This window comes from Hemitrygon akajei, chromosome 7 (assembly GCF_048418815.1).
Source record: "Hemitrygon akajei chromosome 7, sHemAka1.3, whole genome shotgun sequence".
Classification (NCBI taxonomy): Eukaryota; Metazoa; Chordata; class Chondrichthyes; order Myliobatiformes; family Dasyatidae; genus Hemitrygon; species Hemitrygon akajei.
The window spans coordinates 137,270,637-137,294,853 of record NC_133130.1 but is presented as its reverse complement, the minus strand read 5'-3'; the positions used below and the strand labels follow the sequence as shown (position 1 = coordinate 137,294,853).

The 24,217-nt window shown below is 43.6% G+C and overlaps 1 protein-coding gene across 1 annotated transcript in view; it reads right to left on the bottom strand.

Annotated features, from left to right (window-relative positions):
* cacna1ba (calcium channel, voltage-dependent, N type, alpha 1B subunit, a) overlaps positions 1-24,217 on the bottom strand; it is an 846,233-nt gene that overhangs the window by 51,174 nt on the left and 770,842 nt on the right. The window contains exons 35-37 of the mRNA XM_073052070.1: positions 21,409-21,559; positions 14,134-14,261; positions 574-670 (exon numbers count right to left, since the gene is read on the bottom strand). Coding sequence (XP_072908171.1) covers positions 574-670; positions 14,134-14,261; positions 21,409-21,559 — 376 coding nt within the window. The remainder of the gene's footprint in view (positions 1-573; positions 671-14,133; positions 14,262-21,408; positions 21,560-24,217) is intronic.

The following is a 24,217-nucleotide window of genomic DNA, read 5'->3' as shown; positions in this document are numbered from 1 at the left end:
GGAGAGGGAAGGTGAAAAGGAGCAAGAGAAGAGGGGCTGAGGGAAGGTGAAAAGGAGCAAGAGAAGAGGGGGTGAGGGGAGATAAGGGGGGAGTGAGCAGGGGCTGGAGAGAGAGGAGGGATGAAAGAGAGGGGGAAGAGGAGAAGTTGAGGGAGAAGCCCAGCCTACTTGATACAAACTTTGTGGTGCTGCTTTTTCCTTTATTATAAGATTATAAATATTAAGTATAACTGGATTATCTGTATTAAGGGCCTGAGCAACAATACTTGGAATAAAAATAACCCCTTTTTACTGAGCATTCCTATGAGTGTGTTTATGTGCTAAGATTTGGAACAAATTATTTTATTTTAAAATGGACTTATCCGAAGGGAGATATTGTTCCTTGGAATAATACCCCTCCAAGCTTTCCAATTAGGAAAGACGTAGATGAGTTTAAGTATTATTGACAATGTGACTTTTGAATAAGAAATGGAAGAATGCAATGGTTACAGAAATATAACAGCACACAAAATAAAGCACAGATCTGGACTGGACACACGGGGCTGGCTTGTGTACACTTGGTTCATATGCTACCTTGTAGGCGATTCTTGCAGGACATTTCTTTCCCAGGCCCAAGGGAGGACACATGTGTCTCAGCATCTCATACATGTCACTGTAAGTGATGCGCCCACTTGACAAAATAAATGAGGTAAAAACCAAAAAAGAAACACAAAAAAGGGAACGATCACAAACATGGAAAAACAAAGCAGAATCCAGGTTAATTATATTGCAAAACATCAGTGCAAGATTTTCCAATGCAAATGCAGGCTTTGCACAGGAATGCATCTTCACCATGAAATCTAGGCTCCTAATCCTTGTTTCAATAAAGAATGATTGACAGTTTAGTAAATGGTAGAATGGTAGTATTAATGATGGCTTCTTTCAGGGCTGCATGCCAAGAAGTTTCCAGCAAACTCATAAAAGCCAAATATTGGAATGAATCATACATGATGATTAGGTCAATCATTCCTAGTCAAATGCAGACAGTCAGGACTATTGGGATTATCCATGTACCAGGTGAATTCCAAACCTTATAGGCCAACCCATGAGGGCAGTTCTTTCCTAAGCCAAGAGGTGGTGAGATAATGCGTAACAAATTGTACATATCCTTATAATGAATCCGGCAACTGGAAAAGAATTTCACAGATTAGAAAACGAGACCTGCAAATAAATTCATGACACAAGGCTTCATATCAGAGAACTGACTGAGTGACACAGAGCAAAAGGGAAAAAAAGATGAAATAACCGGGCAGGAAATAATAAAATGAAAAAAAAACATTGAATTGGGACACACAGAATAAATTCAAATGCTTGCAAAATGAAACTTGCATTCTCAGTCAGCCACTTTTGCAGTGGTGAGCATACTAACTTCAGAATTTATTTACTGTAGATTAAAAGCCAGTTATATCACTTTTTGTTTCATCTGTGTGGACAAATAAGTAGTGGAAGTTCCACTTATAATATTTAAAATGAAAAGATTTGTAATACTGGATGTGTTGCCTGATCAGAAACATGAGAAACATTTCTGCAATTGATATAGCCCCTTTAAAATGCTTGTTTCCAGGACTTGGGTATTAAAGGAACTGGATTTGAAGTCATTATTTGGACATTAAATTCCACGCTAATAGCTTGTACGCTAATTATTGAGTGAAAATCCCAGACAGTTCATGAGGAAAACAATACTTACATTTGAACTTTAAGGGTATAATGAGAGGAGTGACTGTCACTAATAACACATTCACAATGGGAATATAAACACAGTAATCTAAGCAGGTTTGATTTAAATGTAAAACATGTTCAATAACAAACCTGAAAAAGTACATAAAGATCTCAATTGTGCATCATCATAAGATATTGTCACAGAGTTACCAGGCATTGTATAATAATGAATGACAAAATTCAGTAAAACTGGCATATATTTAAGTTAGAATCCATTTGTCTTGTTTGATTTCTGTTGGCTTTTAAAAGAATACTCCAGTCTGTGTTCAAGTTTCAATTAATGAAACCTGTCCTTCACATATATTACTGTCTGTCTTTATGGGTGGCCTCTATCGAATTTCCCCGAGTCTGCCTGTACAAGTTACTTGCAGAAGGAAGCAATCTAGGAAATAGCAGACAGTGCTCTTCGGTTGCTCTGTAACATTTATTCTTCCAGGTTAATTCACTTCACAGTTCTCATTTCTTGCACTTCACACGTAATTAATGACATTTGCTATGTGTACCCAATAATGAGATTTAAAGCAGCCACAATAATCAAAGACCTCCCCACCCCAAAATCCTCTCTTCCCCTCCCTCCCCCCCCCCCCATTAGGGAGAAGTCTAAAAGTCCACATCACCAGGCTCAAGGACACCTTCTACCCTGCTGTTATAAGACCACTAAATGGTTCTCTAGCACAATTAAATGGATTCTTGATATCACAATCAAACTTATTATGATGATGCATTTTATTATTTACCTGCATTGCACTCTCTCTGTAGCTGTTACACTTTATTCTGTATTGTTACTGTTTTACCTTGCTCTGCTTCAATAAACTATGCCATGCTGTGATCTGCATGAACAGTATGCAAGACAAAGCCTTTCTTGGCACATGTGACAATAATAAACCAATACCAATAAGTTACTGTTCATTGAACTGCTCACGAAGTTCAGTGTGGAAGTATGGGTGAAGATTCCCCACTAATAATGGCAGAGGATTCAGATGAGCAACCTGTTCCATTTTGGATCCAAAACATGAGCAGTTTCTACATCCATTTCAATGTAGGCACTGAGTACCTTGCATGCATTTGAACTAGTTTTTCTGTAATTGTTTACAGTTTGGAAAGTTTTGGGATGTTGGGAACTTTTCACATAATACACAGGCATTCTTTCAGCCAGCTGTCAAATTCCCTTGGGCAGGACTCACTGCACCATTCCTATGCATGACCTCACACTTGACACCTCTCAAACTGCACAATGGCTTTTCTTGTAAGTGGTGCAAGTGCCAATGGCTCACCATGAACTACAGCATTTGTGAAGCAACTTGGCAACTAATCAGGCACATCTCTAGTCAGAATTCAAAATGTTTGAACCCAAACTTACTAACAGCAGAAATACCTTCATAGTTGTGTTCAGTGTTGAAGGCAAGGCTGATGACTACAAGGACTTTGTGTCCGAGGGAGATACAAACAGCGGACAAAGGCTAAGTCAGCTATCTTTTTCTACAGATACAGACTGGGCCACAGACTGATCTCATTGAGAACAAAGACTGGTTGGTTGTTCATACTCAGATCCTCTGCGAAACATTAATAGGACGTTGAATTTTAGTTTGTGAGTACCGGACTCCTCTTTGCAAAACTCAAATCAGTGACAATCAGTGACAATTGGTGGTGTCATGGAGAATGAGCTTTCGTCCAGGCCTGTAGTCGTCCACCTCATAGAGTCGCACAGCATGGAAGCAGGCCCCTAGGGCCGACTCGTCATGCCACCCATGGTGCTCAGCGAGCTAGTCCCATCTAGACTGCATCTCAGTCAGGAAAACCAACACATGTGGAGATTGCCATAGGACAGGGCGAAGAGGCCGGTGGTGGTTTGAAGGAATCACAGAGAACTGCTGGAGACTGGAAATCAGACGTGGGCACAATCAGACTAAGATATGATACCATCAGTGGATGCTCAGAGTTCAGCCCTACAAGGACAGTGACTTGGGTGAAATTTTAGTGGAGCACAGGAGCTCTGGAAAGGAGAATCCAGTATATTGGGGGGGGGGGGGGAGAGAATGTCCTAGCACTAAATATAAGATTTCAAGAATCAGTAATGATTGCCCCTCCTGGAACTGTGTTGGAAATGTCATTATTCTTCCTGAACCGTGGCTTTCCCTCTCCCATTGTTCAGATTTATTTATCACATGTACATCAAAACATTCAGTCAAACTTTTGTTTGCATTAACAGCCAACACAACCTGAGGTTGTGCTGGGGGGGCCCACAAGTGCCATGACACACTCTGGCACCAACACAGCATGGCCACCAAGTTCAGCAGAACAACACAAGCAAAAACAGCCAGCTGCCTCCAGGCCTCTGACCACCAGCCCCCTGCCTCCAGGCCTCTGACCACCAGCCCCCTGCCTCCAGGCCACTGACCACCAGCCCCCTGCCTCCAGGCCACTGACCACCAGCCCCCTGCCTCCAGGCCTCTGACCACCAGCCCTCTGGCCATCTGATTACCCAGTCCTCTGACCACCAGCCCCGTGCCTCCAGGCCTCTGACCACCAGCCCCCTGCCTCCAGGCCACTGACCACCAGCCCCCTGCCTCCAGGCCTCTGACCACCAGCCCTCTGGCCATCTGATTACCCAGTCCTCTGACCACCAGCCCCGTGCCTCCAGGCCACTGACCACCAGCCCCCTGCCTCCAGGCCACTGACCACCAGCCCCCTGCCTCCAGGCCTCTGACCACCAGCCCTCTGGCCATCTGATTACCAGTCCTCGGACCACCAGCCCCCTGCCTCCAGGCCTCTGACACCAGCCCCCTTCCTCTAGGCCTCTGACCACCAGCCCCCTGCTTCCAGCCCTCTGACCACCTGTCCTTTGACCATCTGATTACCTGTCTTTTGATCACCCATCCTTTGATCACCTGTCCTCTGACAATCTGATCAATAGTCCTCTGATCACCATTCCTTGGCTGGGACTCCCAGACATTGGCCTTCCAACCTTCAGGCACTGGTGCAGACCCACAGACCCAAATGTTTTGGCCTTTGGCCCTCAATCTCCAGACTCCGATTTTGTTCTTTGACCTTCAGGTTTCAACCTCCAGACAACCAGCCTCTGAGTATTGACAGAATCCTGGCCTATGATGCAGTGTGCTCTAACCCGGACTCCAACCACCACTCCTGCTCCTGGTTCTTCATCTACTGCCCCTGACATCTAATTCACCCTCATCCCTGTGCCTAAGCCCTGACCTGTCCGCTAACTCCCCACGCCACCCCCCAAAACCATTGCTATGAACCTAATAATCAATTGTCTGAGCCACAACCTCAAAAGATACCTCAGCTCGGTGCCATCTTAACCAGTAGTGGAGATGAAAACTCTTGAACACCCCAGCTCAATCTGCTGCGCCTCAGCTCTCTCACTCTTCTACAGCACAAAATGCAGAGAGTGTAGCCCTGGTCCTCATCTCCCACCTTACCAAGCTCCACATTCAACACATCTTTCTCCTCAATTTCCAACACCCTAAAAGAAACTCCACCAGCTGCATATCTTCCCCTCTCCCCCCTTTCATCATTTCACAAAAATCACTTCTCTCTTCCCACAAACCACCTCCTTGTTATGACATTCACTGTCCAGGGACCCAGACAGTCTTTTCGGGTAAATCAGTGCCCTTCCTTCAATCTAGTGTATTGACTTCAGTGTTCACAATGCGGTTTCCTCTTCACTGAAGAAATCAAATGCTGACTGGCTGACGGCTTTGCAGAGCAGTTAGTCAATGGGGGCTGGCACTAGGCTTCCTGATCCGTGTTAATTCCCTATACCCCCCCCCCCCCCCACCCCACCACCACTCCGGCCTATTGGTCTGTTGTCTCCTGTACGATTACACTGAGGCCCAACCCAAGTCTGGGCAGGAAGCACCTTCTGGACATAATGTTCAAATTTACGAGCTCCGGAAGTTGATTCGTGTCTGTATCAGACACCTGCCGCCAGTCGGTGATACTGGCCCAGCTAGTTCCCTCTCATCTGCTTTCCCTTCTGTAGAAGAGTGGAGGTCACGCCCATCCCAATCGGATAAGCTCGTCCTCCCGCTGCTTTGCATTTCACAACACTTCGTTATTTTTTCTGTGCCCTTGTGTCTGTGTTCTTCCCCCTTTAACTGCCCCCATTCTCTTACTGATCAGTTTCAAGTTTAGCTCCATTGTCACCCCAGTTTTATCCTCTCGGAGACATTAACTCCCCCCTACCCTTCCTCCAGCTTAACAAACTTTTTTTGTCGCCTTCACACAGTCCTGACCAAAGATCTTCAACCGGAAATGTTAACTCTGTTTCTCTTTCCACAGAAAACATACGAGAGGTGATTGATAAGTTCATCGCCTACAGTAGAAAGAGTCAATTTCAGAAAACCTAGCACATTTATTTTTCAACATAGTCCCCTCCTACATTTACACACTTAGTCCAGCGGTCGTGGAGCATACGGATCTTGGACCTCCAGAAAGTGTTCGCAGCAGGGGTGATTGATAAGTTTGTGGCCTAAGGTAGAAGGAGATGAGTTATACAGCTCTCGTTACATGCACGTGCAGTTCAACTCCTTGAGTGATTATGCAGAAAGTTTGAAGTTAATAACTCATCTCCTTCTACCTTAGGTCATGAACTTATCAATCACCCCAATGAGTTACTAACTTCAAACTTTTTGCATAATCACTGAAAGAGTTGACCTGCACGTGCACCTAACGAGAGCTGTATAATTCATCTCCTTCTACCTTAGACCATGAACTTAACAATCACCCCTGCTGTGGACACTTTCTGGAAGTCCAAGATCCGTATGCTCCACGACCGCTGGACTAAGTGCGTAAATGTAGGAGGGGACTATGTTGAAAAATAAATGTGCTAGGTTTTCTAAAATTGACTCCGTCTACCTTAGGCCATGAACTTATCAATCACCCCTCATATGAGCTTGGGTATTTGTCTTTTCGCACACCTGCAGTAAATAAAATGAATGGAACATGAGCTGTGAGTATTTCCATCATTTTCTGTTTTGATTATTATTATAATAATCACTTTATTAGTGTATGTTCATGATGTTCTTCTGCTGTAACCCATCCACTTCAAGGTTCAATGTGCTGTGTGTTCAGAGATGCTCTTCTGCACAGCACTGCTGTGATGTGTGGTTATCTGAGTTACTGTCAGCTTGAAATAGTGTGACCATTCTCCACAAAGCTCTCTCATTAACAATGAGTTTATGCCCACTGAACTGCCACTCACAGGATATTTTTGTTTCTTGCTCTGTTCCCTGTAAACTCTAAAGACTGTTGCGTGTGAAAATCCCAGGAGATCAGCATCTTCTGGGATACTCAAACCACCCCATCTGGCACCAACAATCATTCCACAGTGGAAGTCACAGAAGTCACATTTCTTCACTATGCTGAAAAAAAAAACACCTGAACCTCTTGACCATGTCTACATGCTTTCTGAGTTGCTGCCACATTATTACTTGATTGGATATTTGCATTAACGAGCAGGTGTACAGTTGTACCTAATGAGGTATCTTTATTACTGAGTGCGTGCAGTCTAGACATTGCTGCCATCACTTCTCTCCCAGGGTTTGAGCTGACTGGGTTTTGCACATCTGAAGTGTGAGCAAAGTGTCCTCAATAAAGGGAAGCTCACCAAAATAATCAATGATGAAACGTTGGATCAGAATGACAACAGGGTTTCATGCTTTTCGTTTGGGTGTGGTAAAGATGCGGTGAAGACAAACCAGCCAAAATCATACCTTATCCCTATCCTGATGTAAAGTTATTCTAGCAACATTATAATCTACCAAATCAAATAATCGCATAAATATTACATTTCAAGCAACACACACAACATGCTGGAGGAACTTAGCAGGTCAGGCAGCATCTACGGGTAAGAGTACAGTCGACGTTTCCGGGCTGAGACCCTTCATCGGGACTGGAGGGAAAAAAGTTCAGGAGTCAGAGTTAGAAGGTGTGAGAGGGGAGGAAGAAACACAAGGTAATAGGTGAAACCAGGAGGGGGAGGGGTGAAGCAAAGAGCTGGCGAGTTGATTGGTGCAAGAGATACAGGGCTGGAGATGGGGGAATCTAATAGGAGAGGTCAGAAGGCCATGGAAGAAAGAAAAGGGGTTTGGAGATTCAGAGAGTGCAGGCAAGGAGGTAAGGTGAGAGAGTGAAAAGGGAATGGGGAATGGTGAAAGGGGATGGGGTGGGAAGTGACATTTCGGAAATATAATTAAAATGGGCAGCCTCTGGGAGATCCCGTTCCCATTCCAACCTGTCAATCTATGGCCTCCTCGACTGATGTGATGAGGCCACACTCAGGTCGGAGGAGCAACACCTTATATTCTGTCTGGGTGGCCTCCAACCTGATGACAATGACATTGATTTCTCGAACTCTGGGAATGGCCACCCACACTCCCCTTTCACCATTTCCTTTTCCCTCTCTCACTTTATCTCCTTGCCTGCACTCTCTGGTGCTCCTCCTTCTTCCATGGCCTTCTGTCCTCTCCTATTCGATTCCGCCTTCTCCAGCACCAATCAACCTCCCAGCTCTTCACTCCTCCACCCTCCCGGTTTCATCTATCGTCTTATCTTTTTCATCCCCTCCCCACACCTTCTAACTCTGACTCAACTTTTTTTCGTGTGTGTGTGTGTGTGTGTGTGTGTGTGTGTGTGTGTGTGTGTGTGTGTGTGTGTGTGTGTGTGTGTGTGTGTGTGTGTGTGTGTGTGTGTGTGTGTGTGTGTGTGTGTGTGTGTGTGTCCGGCCTTAAATCCCATTCCATATTCCACATCTCGCTCTGCTTTTAATATCTAGTTACTCTGGACAATCTTGGATTGTTTTCCCTGGGCTAGTGGAGACTGGAGGGAGACCTGGTAGAGATTTATGAGAGGAACAGATAGACAGTTGCCACAAAGTACACTGCAGATGCTGTGGTCAAAGCAACATGTACAACAAGCTGGAGGAACTCAACAGGTCAGGCAGCATCCGTGGAAACGAGCAGTCAACGTTTTGGGCCGAGACACTTTGTTTCCACGGATGCTGCCCGACCTGCTGAGTTAGACAGTTGCCACCTTTTTCCCAGGGTCAGAATGTGTAATACGAGAGGGAATGCATTTACGGTGAGAGTAGGTAAATTCAGAGAACATGTGGGGTGGGGGAAGCTTTACTTTACACCCTGAGAGGCCTGGATGCCTGAAATGCACTGCCTGGGTTGGTAGTGGAGGCGGACACAACAGAGACAGAAGAGGTTCTGCAGATGTTGGGAATCTCGAGCAAAACACACAAAATGCTGCAGAAACTCAGCAGATCAGGCAGCATCTATGGAAGGAAATGTTCCGGGCTGAGGCCCTTTATCTGGATCCACACGTGGATGACTTGTGTGTGTCGCAGGTACAATACAGGTGTTAAGGAGGATTTTAGATAAGAACATGAAGGTGCAGAGGGGGCTATGGACATTGTAGGCAGGTAGGATTAGATTAGTCAGGAATTTAATCACTTGCTTAATTGGTTTGGCCAGCATTGTGAGCTGAAAGGCCAGTTCACTATGCTCTTGTGTTGCTCAGGTGAATGGGATGAATTTGACGGAGCGCAGCACACTGATGTGACTGAGGATGAATTTTGATGGAATTGATTTTTCAATAGTGGACAGGAGAGCCAGATGTGAAGAGGGACACATCTCATCTGTTCCAATTCTAATAACCATAACTGACCAGCCGCAATTTTCCAATTTGCCTTTGAGCTTCAGTTAAGTACCTTCATTTGATGAAAATGGAAATCCTAAGATGTAAGCAGCAGGGCACTGTCAAAAGACAATGCGATTTCTGTGTGTAATTTTTCAATTATTTTCTGCATAATAGACAATAGACAATAGGTGCAGAAGTAGACCATTCGGCCCTTCAAGCCTGCACCGCCATTTTGAGATCATGGCTGATCATCTACTATCAATACCCGGTTCCTGCCTTGTCCCCATATCCCTTGATTCCCCTATCCATAAGATACCTATCTAGCTCCTTCTTGAAAGCATCCAGAGAATTGGCCTCCACTACCTTCCGAGGCAGTGCATTCCAGACCCCACAACTCTCTGGGTGAAGTTTTTCCTTAACTCTGTCCTAAATGACCTACCCCTTATTCTCAAACCATGCCCTCTGGTACTGGACTCTCCCAGCATCCGGAACATATTTCCTGCCTCTATCTTGTCCAATCCCTTAATAATCTTATATGTTTCAATCAGATCCCCTCTCAATCTCCTTAATTCCAGCGTGTACAAGCCCAATCTCTCTAACCTCTCTGCATAAGACAGTCCAGACATCCCAGGAATTAACCTCGTGAATCTACGCTGCACTTCCTCTACAGCCAGGATGTCCTTCCTTAACCCTGGAGACCAAAACTGTACACAATACTCCAGGTGTGGTCTCACCAGGGCTCTGTACAAATGCAAGAGGATTTCCTTGCTCTTGTACTCAATTCCCTTTGTAATAAAGGCCAACATTCCATTAGCCTTCTTCACTGCCAGCTGCACTTGCTCATTCACCTTCAGTGACTGATGAACAAGGACTCCTAGATCACTTTGTATTTCTCCCTTACCTAACTCTACACCGTTCAGATAATAATCTGCCTTCCTGTTCTTACTCCCAAAGTGGATAACGTCACACTTATTCACATTAAACGTCATCTGCCAAGTATCTGCCCACTCACCCAGCCTATCCAAGTCACCCTGAATTCTCCTAACATCCTCATCACATGTCACACTGCCACCCAGCTTAGTATCATCAGCAAATTTGCTGATGTTATTTTCAATGCCTTCATCCAAATCGTTGACGTAAATTGTAAACAGCTGTGGTCCCAATACCGAGCCCTGTGGCACCCCACTAGTCACCACCTGCCATTCCGAGAAACACCCATTCACCGCTACCCTTTGCTTTCTATCTGCCAACCAGTTTTCTATCCAAGTCAATGTCTTCCCCCCGATGCCCTGAGCTTTGATTTTACCCACCAATCTCCTATATGGGACCTTATCAAATGCCTTCTGAAAATCGAGGTACACTACATCCACTGGATCTCCCCCGTCTAACTTCCTGATTACATCCTCGAAAAGCTCCAACAGATTAGTCGAGCATGATTTACCCTTGGTAAATCCAAGCTGGCTCGGCCCAATCCTATCACTGCTATCTAGATATGCCACTATTTCATCCTTAATAATGGACTCTAATCTTTCCCACCACCGATGTCAGGCTGACAGGTCGACAGTTCTCTGTTTTCTCCCTCCCTCCTTTCTTAAAAAGTGGGATAACATTAGCCATTCTCCAATCCTCAGGAACTGATCCTGAATCGAAGGAACATTGGAAAATGATTACCAATGCATCTGCAATTTCCAGGGCCACCTCCTTTAGTACCCTAGGATGCAGACCATCTGGACCTGGGGATTTGTCAGCTTTCAGTCCCATCAGTCTTCTCAACACTGTTTCCTTCCTAATGTCAATCTGTTTCATTTCCTCTGTTACCCTATGTCCTTGGCCCATCCATACATCTGGGAGATTGCTTGTGTCTTCCTTAGTGAAAACAGATCTAAAGTACTCATTAAATTCTTCTGCCATTTCTCTGTTTCCCATAACAATTTCACCTAATTCATTCTTCAAGGGCCCAATATTGTTCTTAACTATCTTCTTTCTCTTCACGTACCTAAAAAAGCTTTTGCTATCTTCCTTTATATTCCTGGCTAGCTTGCGTTCGTACCTCATTTTTTCTCCCCGTATTGTCTTTTTAGTTAAGTTCTGTTGTTCCTTAAAAACTTCCCAATCATCTGTCCTCCCACTCACCTTAGCTCTGTCATACTTCCTTTTTTTTAATGCTATGCAATCTCTGACTTCCTTTGTCAACCACTGTGGCCCCTTTCCCCCCTTTGAATTCTTCCTTCTCTGGGGGATGAACTGATTTTGCACCTTGTGCATTATTCCCAAGAATACCTGACATTGCTGTTCCACTGTCTTTTCTGCTAGGTTATCCGTCCAGTCAACTTTGGCCAGCTCATCCCTCATGGCTCCATAGTTTCCCCTGTTCAACTGCAACACTGACACCTCTGATCTGCCCTTATCCTTCTCAAATTGCAGATAAAAACATCATATTATGATCACTACCTCCTAATGGCTCCCTTACTGCAAGATCGCTTATCAAATCCTGTTCATTACATAACACTAAATCCAGAATAGTCTTATCCCTGGTCGGCTCTCGTACAAGCTGTTCCAAGAATGCATCCCGTAGGCACTCTACAAACTCCCTATCCTGTGGTCCAGCACCAACCTGATTCTCCCAGTTCACCTGCATGTTGAAATCCCCCATAACTACTGCAACATTACCTTTGCCACATGCCAATGTTAACTCCCTATTCAACTTGCACCCAATATCCATGCTACTGTTTGGTGGCCTGTAGACAAGACCCATTTGGGTCCTTTTGCCCTTACTGTTCCTCAGTTCTACCCACACAGACTCTACTTCTCCTGACCCTATGTCCCCCCTTGCAAAGGACTGAATCTCATTCCTCACCAACAGGGCCACCCCACCCCCTCTGCCCACATTTCTGTCCCTACGATAGCACGTATACCCTTGAACGTTCATTTCCCAGGTCTGATCTCCCTGCAGCCATGTTTCCGTTATCCCGACAACATCATAGTTACCCATTCGCACCTGGGCTTCATATTTCATAATAATGAGATATTGTTATTTTGAACAAATTCCTATGGTTCTCTGACCTCTAAGGTTTGTCCTTACAGAGGGATATGAATGTAGAATTTAAAATCATAGTTTTGTAAAAAAAAAAATTACAATGGCACAAGGGTTTCAGGAGAACTCAATTTAAAAGAAGCATTCTTTTGTCCTCCAAAAGCTTACATGGAAAAATACCTCATTATTGAAATTACCAGGATATAACAATTTAGAAACAATCCGACTCTGGTTGCGAAATGCAACTTATTTTAGCAACTGTCTCTGCTGTTCTTTCCTCATGCAGAGGGAAGTTCAATGTTAATAGAAAGGGACTGATTATCTATTTCCTTGCTTCATTGCACAGTAACTAGTAACGGTGGCTTTATCCACCGATTAATGACAATCTTCCAGAGAGTGGTCAGTCATGTCAGCCAACATCCGACAAACATTAACTGTTCTTGCAGGCAGAATTAAACAAAGGGAGACATCAGCTTATTTTTCCCAGCTAGCCACAGTGCAGAAGAGTCTGATTTCATGTTTTGGATCAATCACATTAACTTTTAATCAAAGTTATTGATTAATAAATGATGTTTGCTTTATACATTTGTTTGCTTCAAAGATTTGAACTTTTTGACGTTATAAAACTCTTTGGAAAACCCTTCCTGCGTTTGCTTTAAACAGCCTGCAGTGGGAGTTCATGGATCACACTGGCCCCTAACCGTAGAAAGCTAAAATGGAGAATGCAGCAATGTATATACTGGATCTACGGTGGAATCTTATGAACAGGTTATTGTGGGCTGAAGTTGATGAGGAAGGAAGGCCCCATTTTGTCCTTAGTGTGGGGAAATGTGCTTCCTTCCAGCCGAGTGTAGCCATGTAAACAAAGCTATACCTCAGCCCAACGAATCAGGGCCAAGGCCAAACACACTCTAACAGCAGTGTGATAAATAATAAGAAAAAAATGGAGGCAGAAGCACAGTTGAAGTGTTCCATTTGACTGGGGCTGCCTAAACAAAACTAGGGTACACATTTACGCAATGCGAAGGCTCCCAAGCTTCTTTATGCCACGGACCAATACCATTAAGCAGGGGTTCCGTGGACCCCAGGTTGAAAACCCCTGACCTAAAGAATGCATACATCTCAGCTATGTCAAGATGTCAATACATCAACCGGATGATAGGAACCTACACTTGGAGGACTACAGAGTGCTCCTGTGCATGCCCAAGAGGCCAGGGACTTTGAAAAGACCCGCTTGTGTGGGCACTTTCTTGTTTGGGGAATGAAAGATTGCACAATGGAAGCCCTGCTGGGAAGGAAAGTGGAGAATAAAGACAAAGTTATGGTAATTTTTCAGGGCTTTCATCTCTTCAAGAATACATCTGGCACAATCATATAAAGACGTTACAGCTTTGCACCCTTATGGTTACATTCTCAACTCCTGTTTTCAGTCATTTCTTCTCATTGTTATTCTGTCGTTGGATAATAAAGGCACTGGAAAAGCCAGATGTTGCTACAAATTTCTAGCCGATTTCTGGGAGAGACATTCTCAGCACAGCTCTCCTCAAAATATTTAATCGAATTCTTTTCAACATTATAGGTGGAATAATGCGACATCACACAGATCTCGCGTTCAGTCAAATCCATCCTATTCAGTGCTGGACATTCCACTTGGAAGTAAGTTCAGTTTTACTCACCAGGCTCCTGGATCGTAGTCAGCCCAGACACGGATGAACTCATCCAAGTGGTGAGGTCCCAAGATGGAGGAGTCACGGGTTAAATATTCAAAATTGTCCATAATGACAGCTACAAAAAGATTTAACATCTAGAAAAGGATAAAAAGAATCACATGGATCATTTATTGAATTCAGTAAACAATATAAAACTTAACTTTACAAAAGGGTAGTTTTGAATGAAATCCCTGAAAACTCAACATCGCCCTATTGCACATTGCCTCTGTAGTTGTCTAATGTAATAAATATTAAAATGGCAATAGAAGCTTGAAAAAGAGCCTCTGTTGCCATTCTAATATTTATGCAAGAAGTATTGACGAGAACGCTGATTGATTGTGTTGGACACCGATGATGTCATTGAATAGAAGACACAATAAATGTTGGAAGGCATTTGGCTTTGGTTGGAGTGACAGAGAGAAGAAACAGCATTTATTCCTCAATGAGAGAAAACCTGCAGATGCTGGATGTTTCTGCCAAAGGGTCTCAGCCCGAAACGTTAACTGTACATTTTTCCATAGATGCTGCCTGGCCTGCTGATTTCCTCCAGCACTTTGAGTGTGTTGCTCTTATTCCTCAGCGTTGGTCTCTGTAGCGGATAGCTTGTTTGTTTGCAACTCTTTGGTATGTTTTTCTAGTTTGTAAGATTTGCACTTGTGTTTGAAAATCCTTTGTAATTTATAAATCTCTGTTATGAATTACTCTTTAGGATTAAGTTTCTTCACTTAAAATGAGTGATGTTTAATCTGCTTTGTTAGCTAGAAGTATCTCCTTCACAGTAGGAGGGGGGCCAACAGAACAAATAATGATTACTGACACCTAGACCCCTTCAGTGTGCTGGCCGGTGGTGTAGTGGCATCCACGTCAGACTTCGAGGCTACTGGTCACAGGTTCGAATCTGGCCAGCTCCTTCAACACTTTCCATCCATGCTGGGTTGAGCGTCGAGCTGGCAACTCAGACTCATAAAACAGACAAATAAAAAGCTAAGGAAATAGCAAGATTGCTGCCCGACGCGCCACAAGGTGCAGAAAGGAACAACAAGGCCCCCTTCAGAAAGAGACTAAAGCAGTGAAGTTAAACGAGTCCTTGAAGTGTAATTTGATTAAGTAAGATCTTCATAAAAGGAAGACACTTGTAGATGTACAGTACACCAGATGGGGCTTGGAGTCTTCACTTAAGCTGAGCACTTCCAAATGGGTACACACAATATCAGCACAGATCGTGAGGCCCCTCAGATCTATTGTGCAGCAATCAGCTGCAGAGGAGTGGATACCGAGTGATATTGAGGAAGGAGCACACAGAGTTTACCTAAAGCTCAGACCATATCTCATTCGCTGAGGGTATGTCAGGTCACCTGTCACAGCAATAACTGTTCACAACAGACTGGTCCAGAAGCAACCACTGATCTTCCAGTTATCAGGAATGTACATATCAACAAAAAAATGTTGCTTTTGAATTTTTTTCCAGGTCAGGTGGAGTGTTTAATTAGACTCATGTGGATCCTTGTGTTTCACTTGATTAGGTCATACGTTAAGTAACCAGTTGTGGATCACCTTGACGGGGTCATAGTTTAGCTGGGCCAATATAGACACCATTGTTTCTCTTGATTCAATCAGAGTGAGCACAGTGTACTGCTTAGAAGTCAAGAAGGTGAGCAAAGAATACCACTCCTTTACTGGAAGGAGGAGTTTAGGACTAATGGCGCCTAATGGCGATTCCTTTGCTTGCATCTTCAGAAACAGCTCTGTTTCCATCTTTAATATCTCTATTTTCCCCTTTCAGGGTTCTTTTGAAGACCCTAACCTGGAGTTACATGCTGACTAAGGTTCTTTGTGAGAATGGGACCCACTCTCAGAATTTCAAGAATAGCCGTTGTTTGGCATGCCAAGGGCTTGGACTAAGAGTTTTGCTTGCCTTGGAGGACTGAGATTTCCTGGCTCTGGAGACAGGGATTGGACGTCAGTGTCTGGGCAGGAGATACGCGTGTCGTGGAAGATGGAAGATCTTTGGCTGTGTGCCCAGAGACCTGAGGTCTTTGGGCACAGAGCTCGGAAAAAGGGACGCAACGAACTTTTAACATTGTAAACCAGTGAGTTGTTTGTTAAGTCTTGCTGTGAAACAGACACACTCTATCAGGGAGAGAGAGAGAGCCTGTGGTATGTCGAATACCAGGTGAACGAGTAGTCTTTGGAGTACTGCAAGTCTGTGTCTTTGCTGTTACTTTGTTCACATTTGAGTACTCGGTGGAGGGTGCCGATGCTTTTTTTTTGCTGGTGGGGGAGGGAGGAATCGTTGCTTTGCTGCTGCTTCCGCAAGTGCGGGGAGGGGAAAGCTGGGGGGGCTTTGGGGTTCTAACATTTAACTGTCATTCATACTTTAGGGGCACTCCTCTGTTTTTGTGGATGGTTTTGAAGAAAAAGCATTTCAGGATGTATATTGTATACATTTTTCTGGCATTAAATGTACCTTTGAAACTTCCCAAGATAAATGCATTGATATGTTCAAGGGTGTGAAGGAAATGAGCAATGGGGTCCTCAATTGGTGAAAGTACCAACTGGTGGACTAGGTACACATCTGTCACAGTTGTGATCCTGCACACTGCATCCATTCATTAAGGCCAGGAGTGAAACATTAACTTTGTCTTGATTTCGACAATCTTCTTGATTTATTTGTGGTAAGCTGCGTAACACCATTTTTCAGGAAGCTACAGAAAATGTCAATCTGATTCAAACGATCCACGAATATTTGCTGCCAATTTTTATTTTAAAATCTCTTTACTCTAATAAAATTAGATTTTAAACCACAGAATTGCTTTGGCGTGTCACACGTTTTGAAGGGAGAGCAGAGATCGGTATGTCCTACAGAGCTGAGGAAAATACATTCTCCCTCTTTGAACCTGTTAGTACCCTTTCTTCATAAATCACCATGGCTTGGCTTCACGAACGAAGATTTAGGAACGGGGCTGCCCGCGTCTGCTGCAGGCTCGCTGGTGGCTGACGAGGCTAATACAGCAGAGAGGATGGTCGTGGACGTGGGAGTGTCCTTCAGCCTGCGCAATGGATTTTTTTTTTTAGGTGGAGTGCAGTGTGCGCGGTACTGGCCCCACCCTTTACACCTGGGGTTCATCGGCCATAGCCTACCAAGCTGGGACGGTGACAGCGATGTCCTCGGGTCGTAGGAGTTACGTCGGAGTGTCCTTCTCCTAGGTGGATGGCCTGACGAGGCTGATGAGCCCCACCTGCCCGGGTTTGGAGTCAGAGCAGTCCTTCTCTTAGGTTGGCTGCCAACCAAGGCTAACGAGCCCAGCCTACCCGCCCAGTTATACCGCCGGACACTCGGTCGCGCCGTGACAAAGCAAGCTTGGTGGAAACGGGGGTCACCGACGAGAAGGTGTTGCTACGGACGCAGCAGTGTAGGAGAGGCCATTTGCAGTGGCCTCCTGCCTAGCAAGCCAGCCAGTGACCACTTGACGATCACTGCACCGGGAAAGGAGAGGCGATGTATTGCGCGTGCACTTTCCCTGGGTGAGTGGGACGTCAGGCCCAGACCTCACCCGCCCCCCCGCTTCAGAAATATATTGGGTAAAAATACCATTGGCACCTTTCATAGAATAGTAGCTCCAGAATTTGCAGTGGAGGGCCTCAGAATGGTGGGGGGGGGCTGATCAATTCTTCTTCCTTAATCAATGCAATTCCACTGTGCAAGACTTAATGAAATACTTTGCAATGAATTATTTTAATTTACCACAAAGCCAGCTCTGAGGAATGGGCCTCCAAACCAATCTTCCATCTGTTCCTCCTGAAGGTACATCTGTACTGCATTAAAGAACTCACATGCATGACAGAGGTCAATGCAATGAGATGCAAGTGTGCCTAGACTGAAGAATTTTAGTTGGTGCCAGATTCATGGAACTAACAAAAGGACTTTGATGCCGTAACAAATAGGATACTTCTAATGTTTACATTTCTTGAACATTAGTTCCACCTCTGTGTAATAGCTCTGGTGTAATGGTGATGTCTTTTTCACCTACTGATGGAGATCTTGCACTCAGCATTGACTGATTGGATGTGGTATGGGTTAATTGAGTCACCTGCTGGGTTATTGGGTTGCAGGAGTCTCTGTGCATCTTTGTTGGTCTCAGATGATTCATAGGATTCATTTGGCTTCTTGAGGTATCAGGACATTGCCTTAAAAACAGGAGGAATCCCAGTTTTCCTAACAGAGGATGCACATACTGTGCATCAGTTCCTGGTTCCTCACTGCCCTTTGTCAGTGCGAGCATCTCAAAAGGAGATTACTTCAATCTGAAAAGACAGATGTTGCTGGAATAAAATTGTACTAAAACAGCAAGAGTGGATTGCAGGTAACAACTCAGATCTTTCTGCCTTTATATATGACCTAGGACCTTCTTTAGAAGAATCACATACAGAATGTGATGCCAACTGTGAAGAGATCAGAGTTACTGTTAAGTGTTAATAGTGATCGTGAACAAACTGTACACTGCCAAAGGTGAGGCTTTAAGCAGTGGATTAGAGAGAGGAATGGAAAGGGAAAGTCGAGAGGGAGATTTTAGAATTCAAGGACCAGCCACAGATAGTGGAGCTTAAAGCTTGGAAGGGACACAGAGATCTGGAGTTTGTGGTGGGGTTGGAGGCTCACAGAAGTAGTGGTGGTTATTGAGAAAGCATTTAACACGTGGAAGTTAATGGATGCCACTGCCAATGTTTCCCCTAAATGCCTGTTTTGTGAATTAACATACAGTCCATTTCAGATTGAGCAGCTTGGTGAAAATGGAGCTAAGCAAGGCAATTTCTGATGCAAAAAAAATGCAATTACACTGCAAAAACTACAGTGCAGTGGGCTAATATTTTTGTTTACCCCCCCCCCATCCCCAGACATGAATTTGCTCACTACTAAATATTTGAACACAAGTGCAACATTTTACTCTGAGATGTAAATTGCTAATTATAGGTAATTAAATGTGCAGAAAGTGCAATCAACTTTCCTAAGTTCTTTAAAATCCCTTTGGATTGATTATCAGATGCTCACATACTAAACTTTAGTTTTAGTTAAACTTTAGTCAAAAATAAAACACTGAGTATTTTACATTTTCCAAAAGTTGTGAAGGATAAATTGATAGAAAATTCCAAGCATCCCATCCCATCAATTTCCCTTTAGCTCAATAATGCTAATTAGCACAAGAAACAGGTAAGCATTTGAGATTTGCTATAACTATATTTTGTTCACGATTTCAGCAGAGAAGTTAAAGAAGTTAAAATATAAAGTTGCATTCCATTTTAAATAATAGATAAGGGGATGTCTTATGAACACAGCTGTGCTTCATCTGCTGAGGTGATGATTCCTAAACCATAGAGTTTTACTTCAGTTCCTTGTACTGTCCGTTTTGAACGTGAAATAAAACTGGGCAGCAGAAGTATCTATAAAAGCCCTAGCAGCTTTTAAAAAAATATATCCTTGTAAATTCTTTAGATCAGCATTGTAAATACAACACAGGGCAATGAGGACATAATTTATTCAAAAACTATAACTTCCTGAAAAGTATCTGCTGCAATTTTTTCTTAAGCCAGAGAGAGTTTTAGCTAATATTTCAACATAAATTTTACGTTCAAAGCTGTTTTGAATTTATTTCAGTTTCACTAACAAAAGTAATAACTGTGATGCCTGAGCTTTTAAGTCTAATTCTTACTTGCCTGTCTTTCATCAATGTAACAGGTAAAATGGTTCCTTCAAAAAATTGGACACAGCTGGCAGAGCTTTTCATTAAATTATATTCCACATTAAAATTTTGTTAACTTTTTGCTTCTAGTGCTCATACTTCTCCCATTAGACCAAGAGATCTCTGTTCTCCATAATCATGTTATGTTTTGTACTTGTACAATGAATGCATGAATGATAAGTAGAGGCACTGGGAACCCACCTTTAGACACTCAGTGTTCTGCCCTGACCTTTGGTCCTGTATCTCTTTTGTCTCAATAAGATGGGAGTCTGTTGTAGTTTGCTGAACTGTCACTTAAAATGTCCTGGCCTTGATATTGCCAGCTTGCTCGGGTTAATTTTATCTGATTGAGTAAACCCATAGCTATTGATTCAGGCACCATTTATATCTCCCTCCAGATTTTTAGTGAAGTCTCAGAAGACTTCTGCAAAACTCTCTCTCTTTATCTTCTCTGTCTTCTGGCTGAGACCTGGCTGAGAGTGTACAGCAACCCATCCCAATGACAATGATTGCTCTTGCTTTGGCACAAGGTGCCGAGGAGCAGTAAACCCAACAAATAGTTTGCAGAATGACCACCCACTACGATATATCACATCTGACCGTTAATACTTCCTTACTCAATAAAATGGTGCAACATCACATTTGGCAGCAATAATAGGAAATTAGTATCGAAGATTGTGCCACAGTTTCGCTTGAAAGATAATGTAAGCAGTTTGTGTCTTTTCACAGAGTGCACATGAATGATTGATTCATTAGTTGCATCTGAATAAATCTTCAAATTAATTGCACTTGCTGATGAGTTCTATTTATTTGTAGTTCTCTCATCAATGCTGTCGTGCAGATGACCAAAATATTCCGAACAAGTTTCTGTTAGTATTTAGAAATGTATGTGCATATAGAAGGTTTGGGAGTTAATTGATTTAGCTTTTGAAAGCCCCTGCACCCAATACATCACTGTTTTTAATAAAAAAAACATTCACTATGTCTGCTGACACCTATGTCCACTAAGTAACCTCATCCTTTTTTGATCTTTTCTGTTTCATTACAGAGATAATTTGTCATGGAGCTCATGCCTAGGACAATACCATTTTAACTACAAAAGCAACAGGAGAAATGACAGGCACTCTAAATGAACAATTAAGTTTAGATTTGAAGTCCCTTTTGAACTGCAAGTGCTTAGACAAGAAGAGTCTACTGTGTGCTTAAAAAAAAGGCTGAAAGAACCACGTGAGTACTTGAACTTATGAAAATGTTTCAAATTCTGTCTTTATATGCAATGCACAATTCCCAAGTGAAAATCCTCATTTTCATTTAAACTTTCCTCACAGATGTTCTGCAGTGGTTGACGTGAAGCACATGCATTATGAAACAAGTTGAAGAGAATAATTGTGCTACCTCTCTCAAAGGACCAAATAAAGCACTGAATGGGAAGGAGGCTTGAAATCAAGTCAAGTACTATTTATGCTTCAGAACCTAACTTGGTGTTAAGAAAATTTAAACCTACCAGAAAAGAACAAAGGAAAATGAACGACACGAAGTAGAAATAGGCAAAATCACTTCCACATTCATCTCTGTCTATGCCAGAACGTGGATCACACGGACTTTTGCTCAAACATGCCAGCATTATTTCTTGCCAACCTTCACCAGTGGCACTCCTGCAGATAAAAGATCCATTTGAAATATCATTAATATATAATTATATTTTTAAAAATCGCCTTACATATTCTGACTTTCATCAGGAAGAACCAAAGCTAAGCACACTCTACATTTTCAAATGAATATGACAGTAATTTATTCTCAGCCAGCTTTATGAAATCAAATTAATCCAACTACTGATGCCATGTTGTAGTTAAAGAAGGATGTCAAATGTCCTAAGGGAGGTACAGAGATGTAAGTACTACCAGGGTAAGACCAAGGATTAGGGATTCCTGTTACAAGGAGTCATTCTGAGTCTGATCTCTTTGAAGTACAGAGGAGACTTAACAGAGAGATTCCAAATTACAGCCTGCTTTGACAAGGCAAGGGAGGGAACTTCCTTCCTTTGCTGCTCCATAGCTGGATTTCAGAAAATTAAACTACCAGAACCAGAAAGGAAGTGAGGACAATGTTGGCCCCAAGTTTTGTCACGCAAACCTCAGCTCTCAGTTAGTGAAGGCTTTTAAAATATTTAATACAGAACCTGAGCAGACAGTGGAAGCAGGTTCCGCAGGGCTGTTCAAAGGGCACCTGGAGAGGTCCAGGAATGAGTGCAGAAGTTGGGACCTGCAGCAAAAATCGAGCTGCTAGAGAAACTCTGGCAGGGCATCCGTGGAGTGGAGTTGACAGTTGAAGTTTTGGGTCAAGATCCTTCACCCCTTGACATTGTGCTGCCTGGTGCTTTTCAAGGAGTTTTGATTTCATAGAACCAATGTTATATAAACATGGAAACAGACCCTTCTGCCCAACTTGTCCATGCTGACCAAACCAATGAAGTAGTGCCTACTTGATTTAGTCCTATTTGCCTGCAATTGGCCAATATCCTTCGGGGCTTTTCCTACCTATGTATCTGTCCAAATGTCTTTTAAAAGTTGTGATTGCACCCATCTCTGTCACTTCCTCTGGCAGCTTATCTCATCACTGTCTCTCCATGAAAAAACCTTGCCTGCTCAAGTCCCCTTTAAATCTTTCCCCTCTCACCTTAAGTCTATACCCCTAGTTTTAGTCCGGTATCATCCTACTGAATCTTTTCTGCACCCTTTCCAGCTAAGTTACAACTTCCCTATAGCTGGGTGAATATGTTGGCATTGAAGTCCACAGTCCTAAGTTCCTCTGTATTGAGTTAGTTGATTGTGGTCAAGTTCAAGTTTAATTATCATTTAGCCATACATGAATACGTACAGCAAAGGAAACAGCATTCCTCCAGGGCCCAAGTGCAAAATGCATCATCAACAGCTCACAGCACATTGCACAGACAGCAGGATTGCAGACAAACATGCAGTCACAAGGAAAAATATATATAGCCCAAGTCCCTGAGTGATATGACTGTAGATTGATGGTAAGTTGTCCTGGTCCAGCTTGTTCTTCCATCGAGCAAACACCAGAGGGCTGCACTGAGCAAACATTGGAGAACAGCACCAACGTGAGGGACCATTCTCAACTCAATACAGATTCCAGTACACTCACAAAGGGCTCTGCTCTCTCCCACACTGCCTCCAACGTCTCCTCCCTCCCTGACCAACTGCAACGGGCAACTCCTCAGTGAGGGCCTAGTTCTCTCCACAATCGATGCAATGGAGCTCCCCCACAATTGGTCTCGCCAATGAACCAGTGAACTGGGTTTACAGTATTCCACATTGCCAATGTCCAACAGGGTCTCGCGATCACAGTTCAAATGTCCAAGACAATCAATTGCACCACGTGCCATCTTGGCACAAAGGTACACAACAAGTCCAGATGACAACACAACAACAGTACGCAAAAGTCCAACTCCGTTGCTAGCTATCGAGCAACTTGCAGATGGGATTTTTCTGCAGTACTTGGATGCTCTTAGTATCCAGTAGAGACTTACAAGCATGAAAATGACATAAGGGTCGAACAAGTGAACCTTTGATTGGACCCAGAGTGAACAAGAAATCATGGCTAAGGTTCCCTGCTCCTGGTTGCTAGGTAACACTATAGTGGCTTCTGGGAAGGACTGCTGAGTGAGTGCAGGCCAGGGCCCAGCTCCCCTGCTCTAAGGAGTAACCAGCTAATCAGATACCCAGCTCAGACTACACAATTACAATTTGATTTATTTATTCCTGATCGGTGACCATCCAGTGAAAAACTGGTGAGCAAATAACTTAGCAAACACGAGGAAATCTGCAGATGCTGGAAATTCAAACAACAACACACACAGAATGCTGGTGGAACACAGCAGGCCAGGCAGCATCTATAGGGAGAAGCGCTGTCGACGTTTCTGGCTGAGACCCTTCGTCAGGACTCAATAACTTAGGTTGCTGTAGATAATGTGGAGAAGGTATCCTGCTCCTATTGGGTAAGAAGTTTCAGGATCTTCACCCTGCGATGCTGGATGAATAGCAATCAAATTCCAGTCCAGGATAGTGGGCAACTTGGAGAGGTACCAGCAGGGAGTGGCACTCCCATCCACATGAGGAAATCTGCAGATGCTGAAAACGCAAAATGCTGGAGGAACTCAGCAGGCCAGGCAGCATCTCTGGAAAAGAGTAAACAGTTGATGTTTCGGGCTGAGACCCTTCAGCAGGACTGGAAAGGATGGGGGATCGGGTCAGACTAAGAAGGTATGGGGAGTGGGGGGGGGGGAGGAAGAAGTA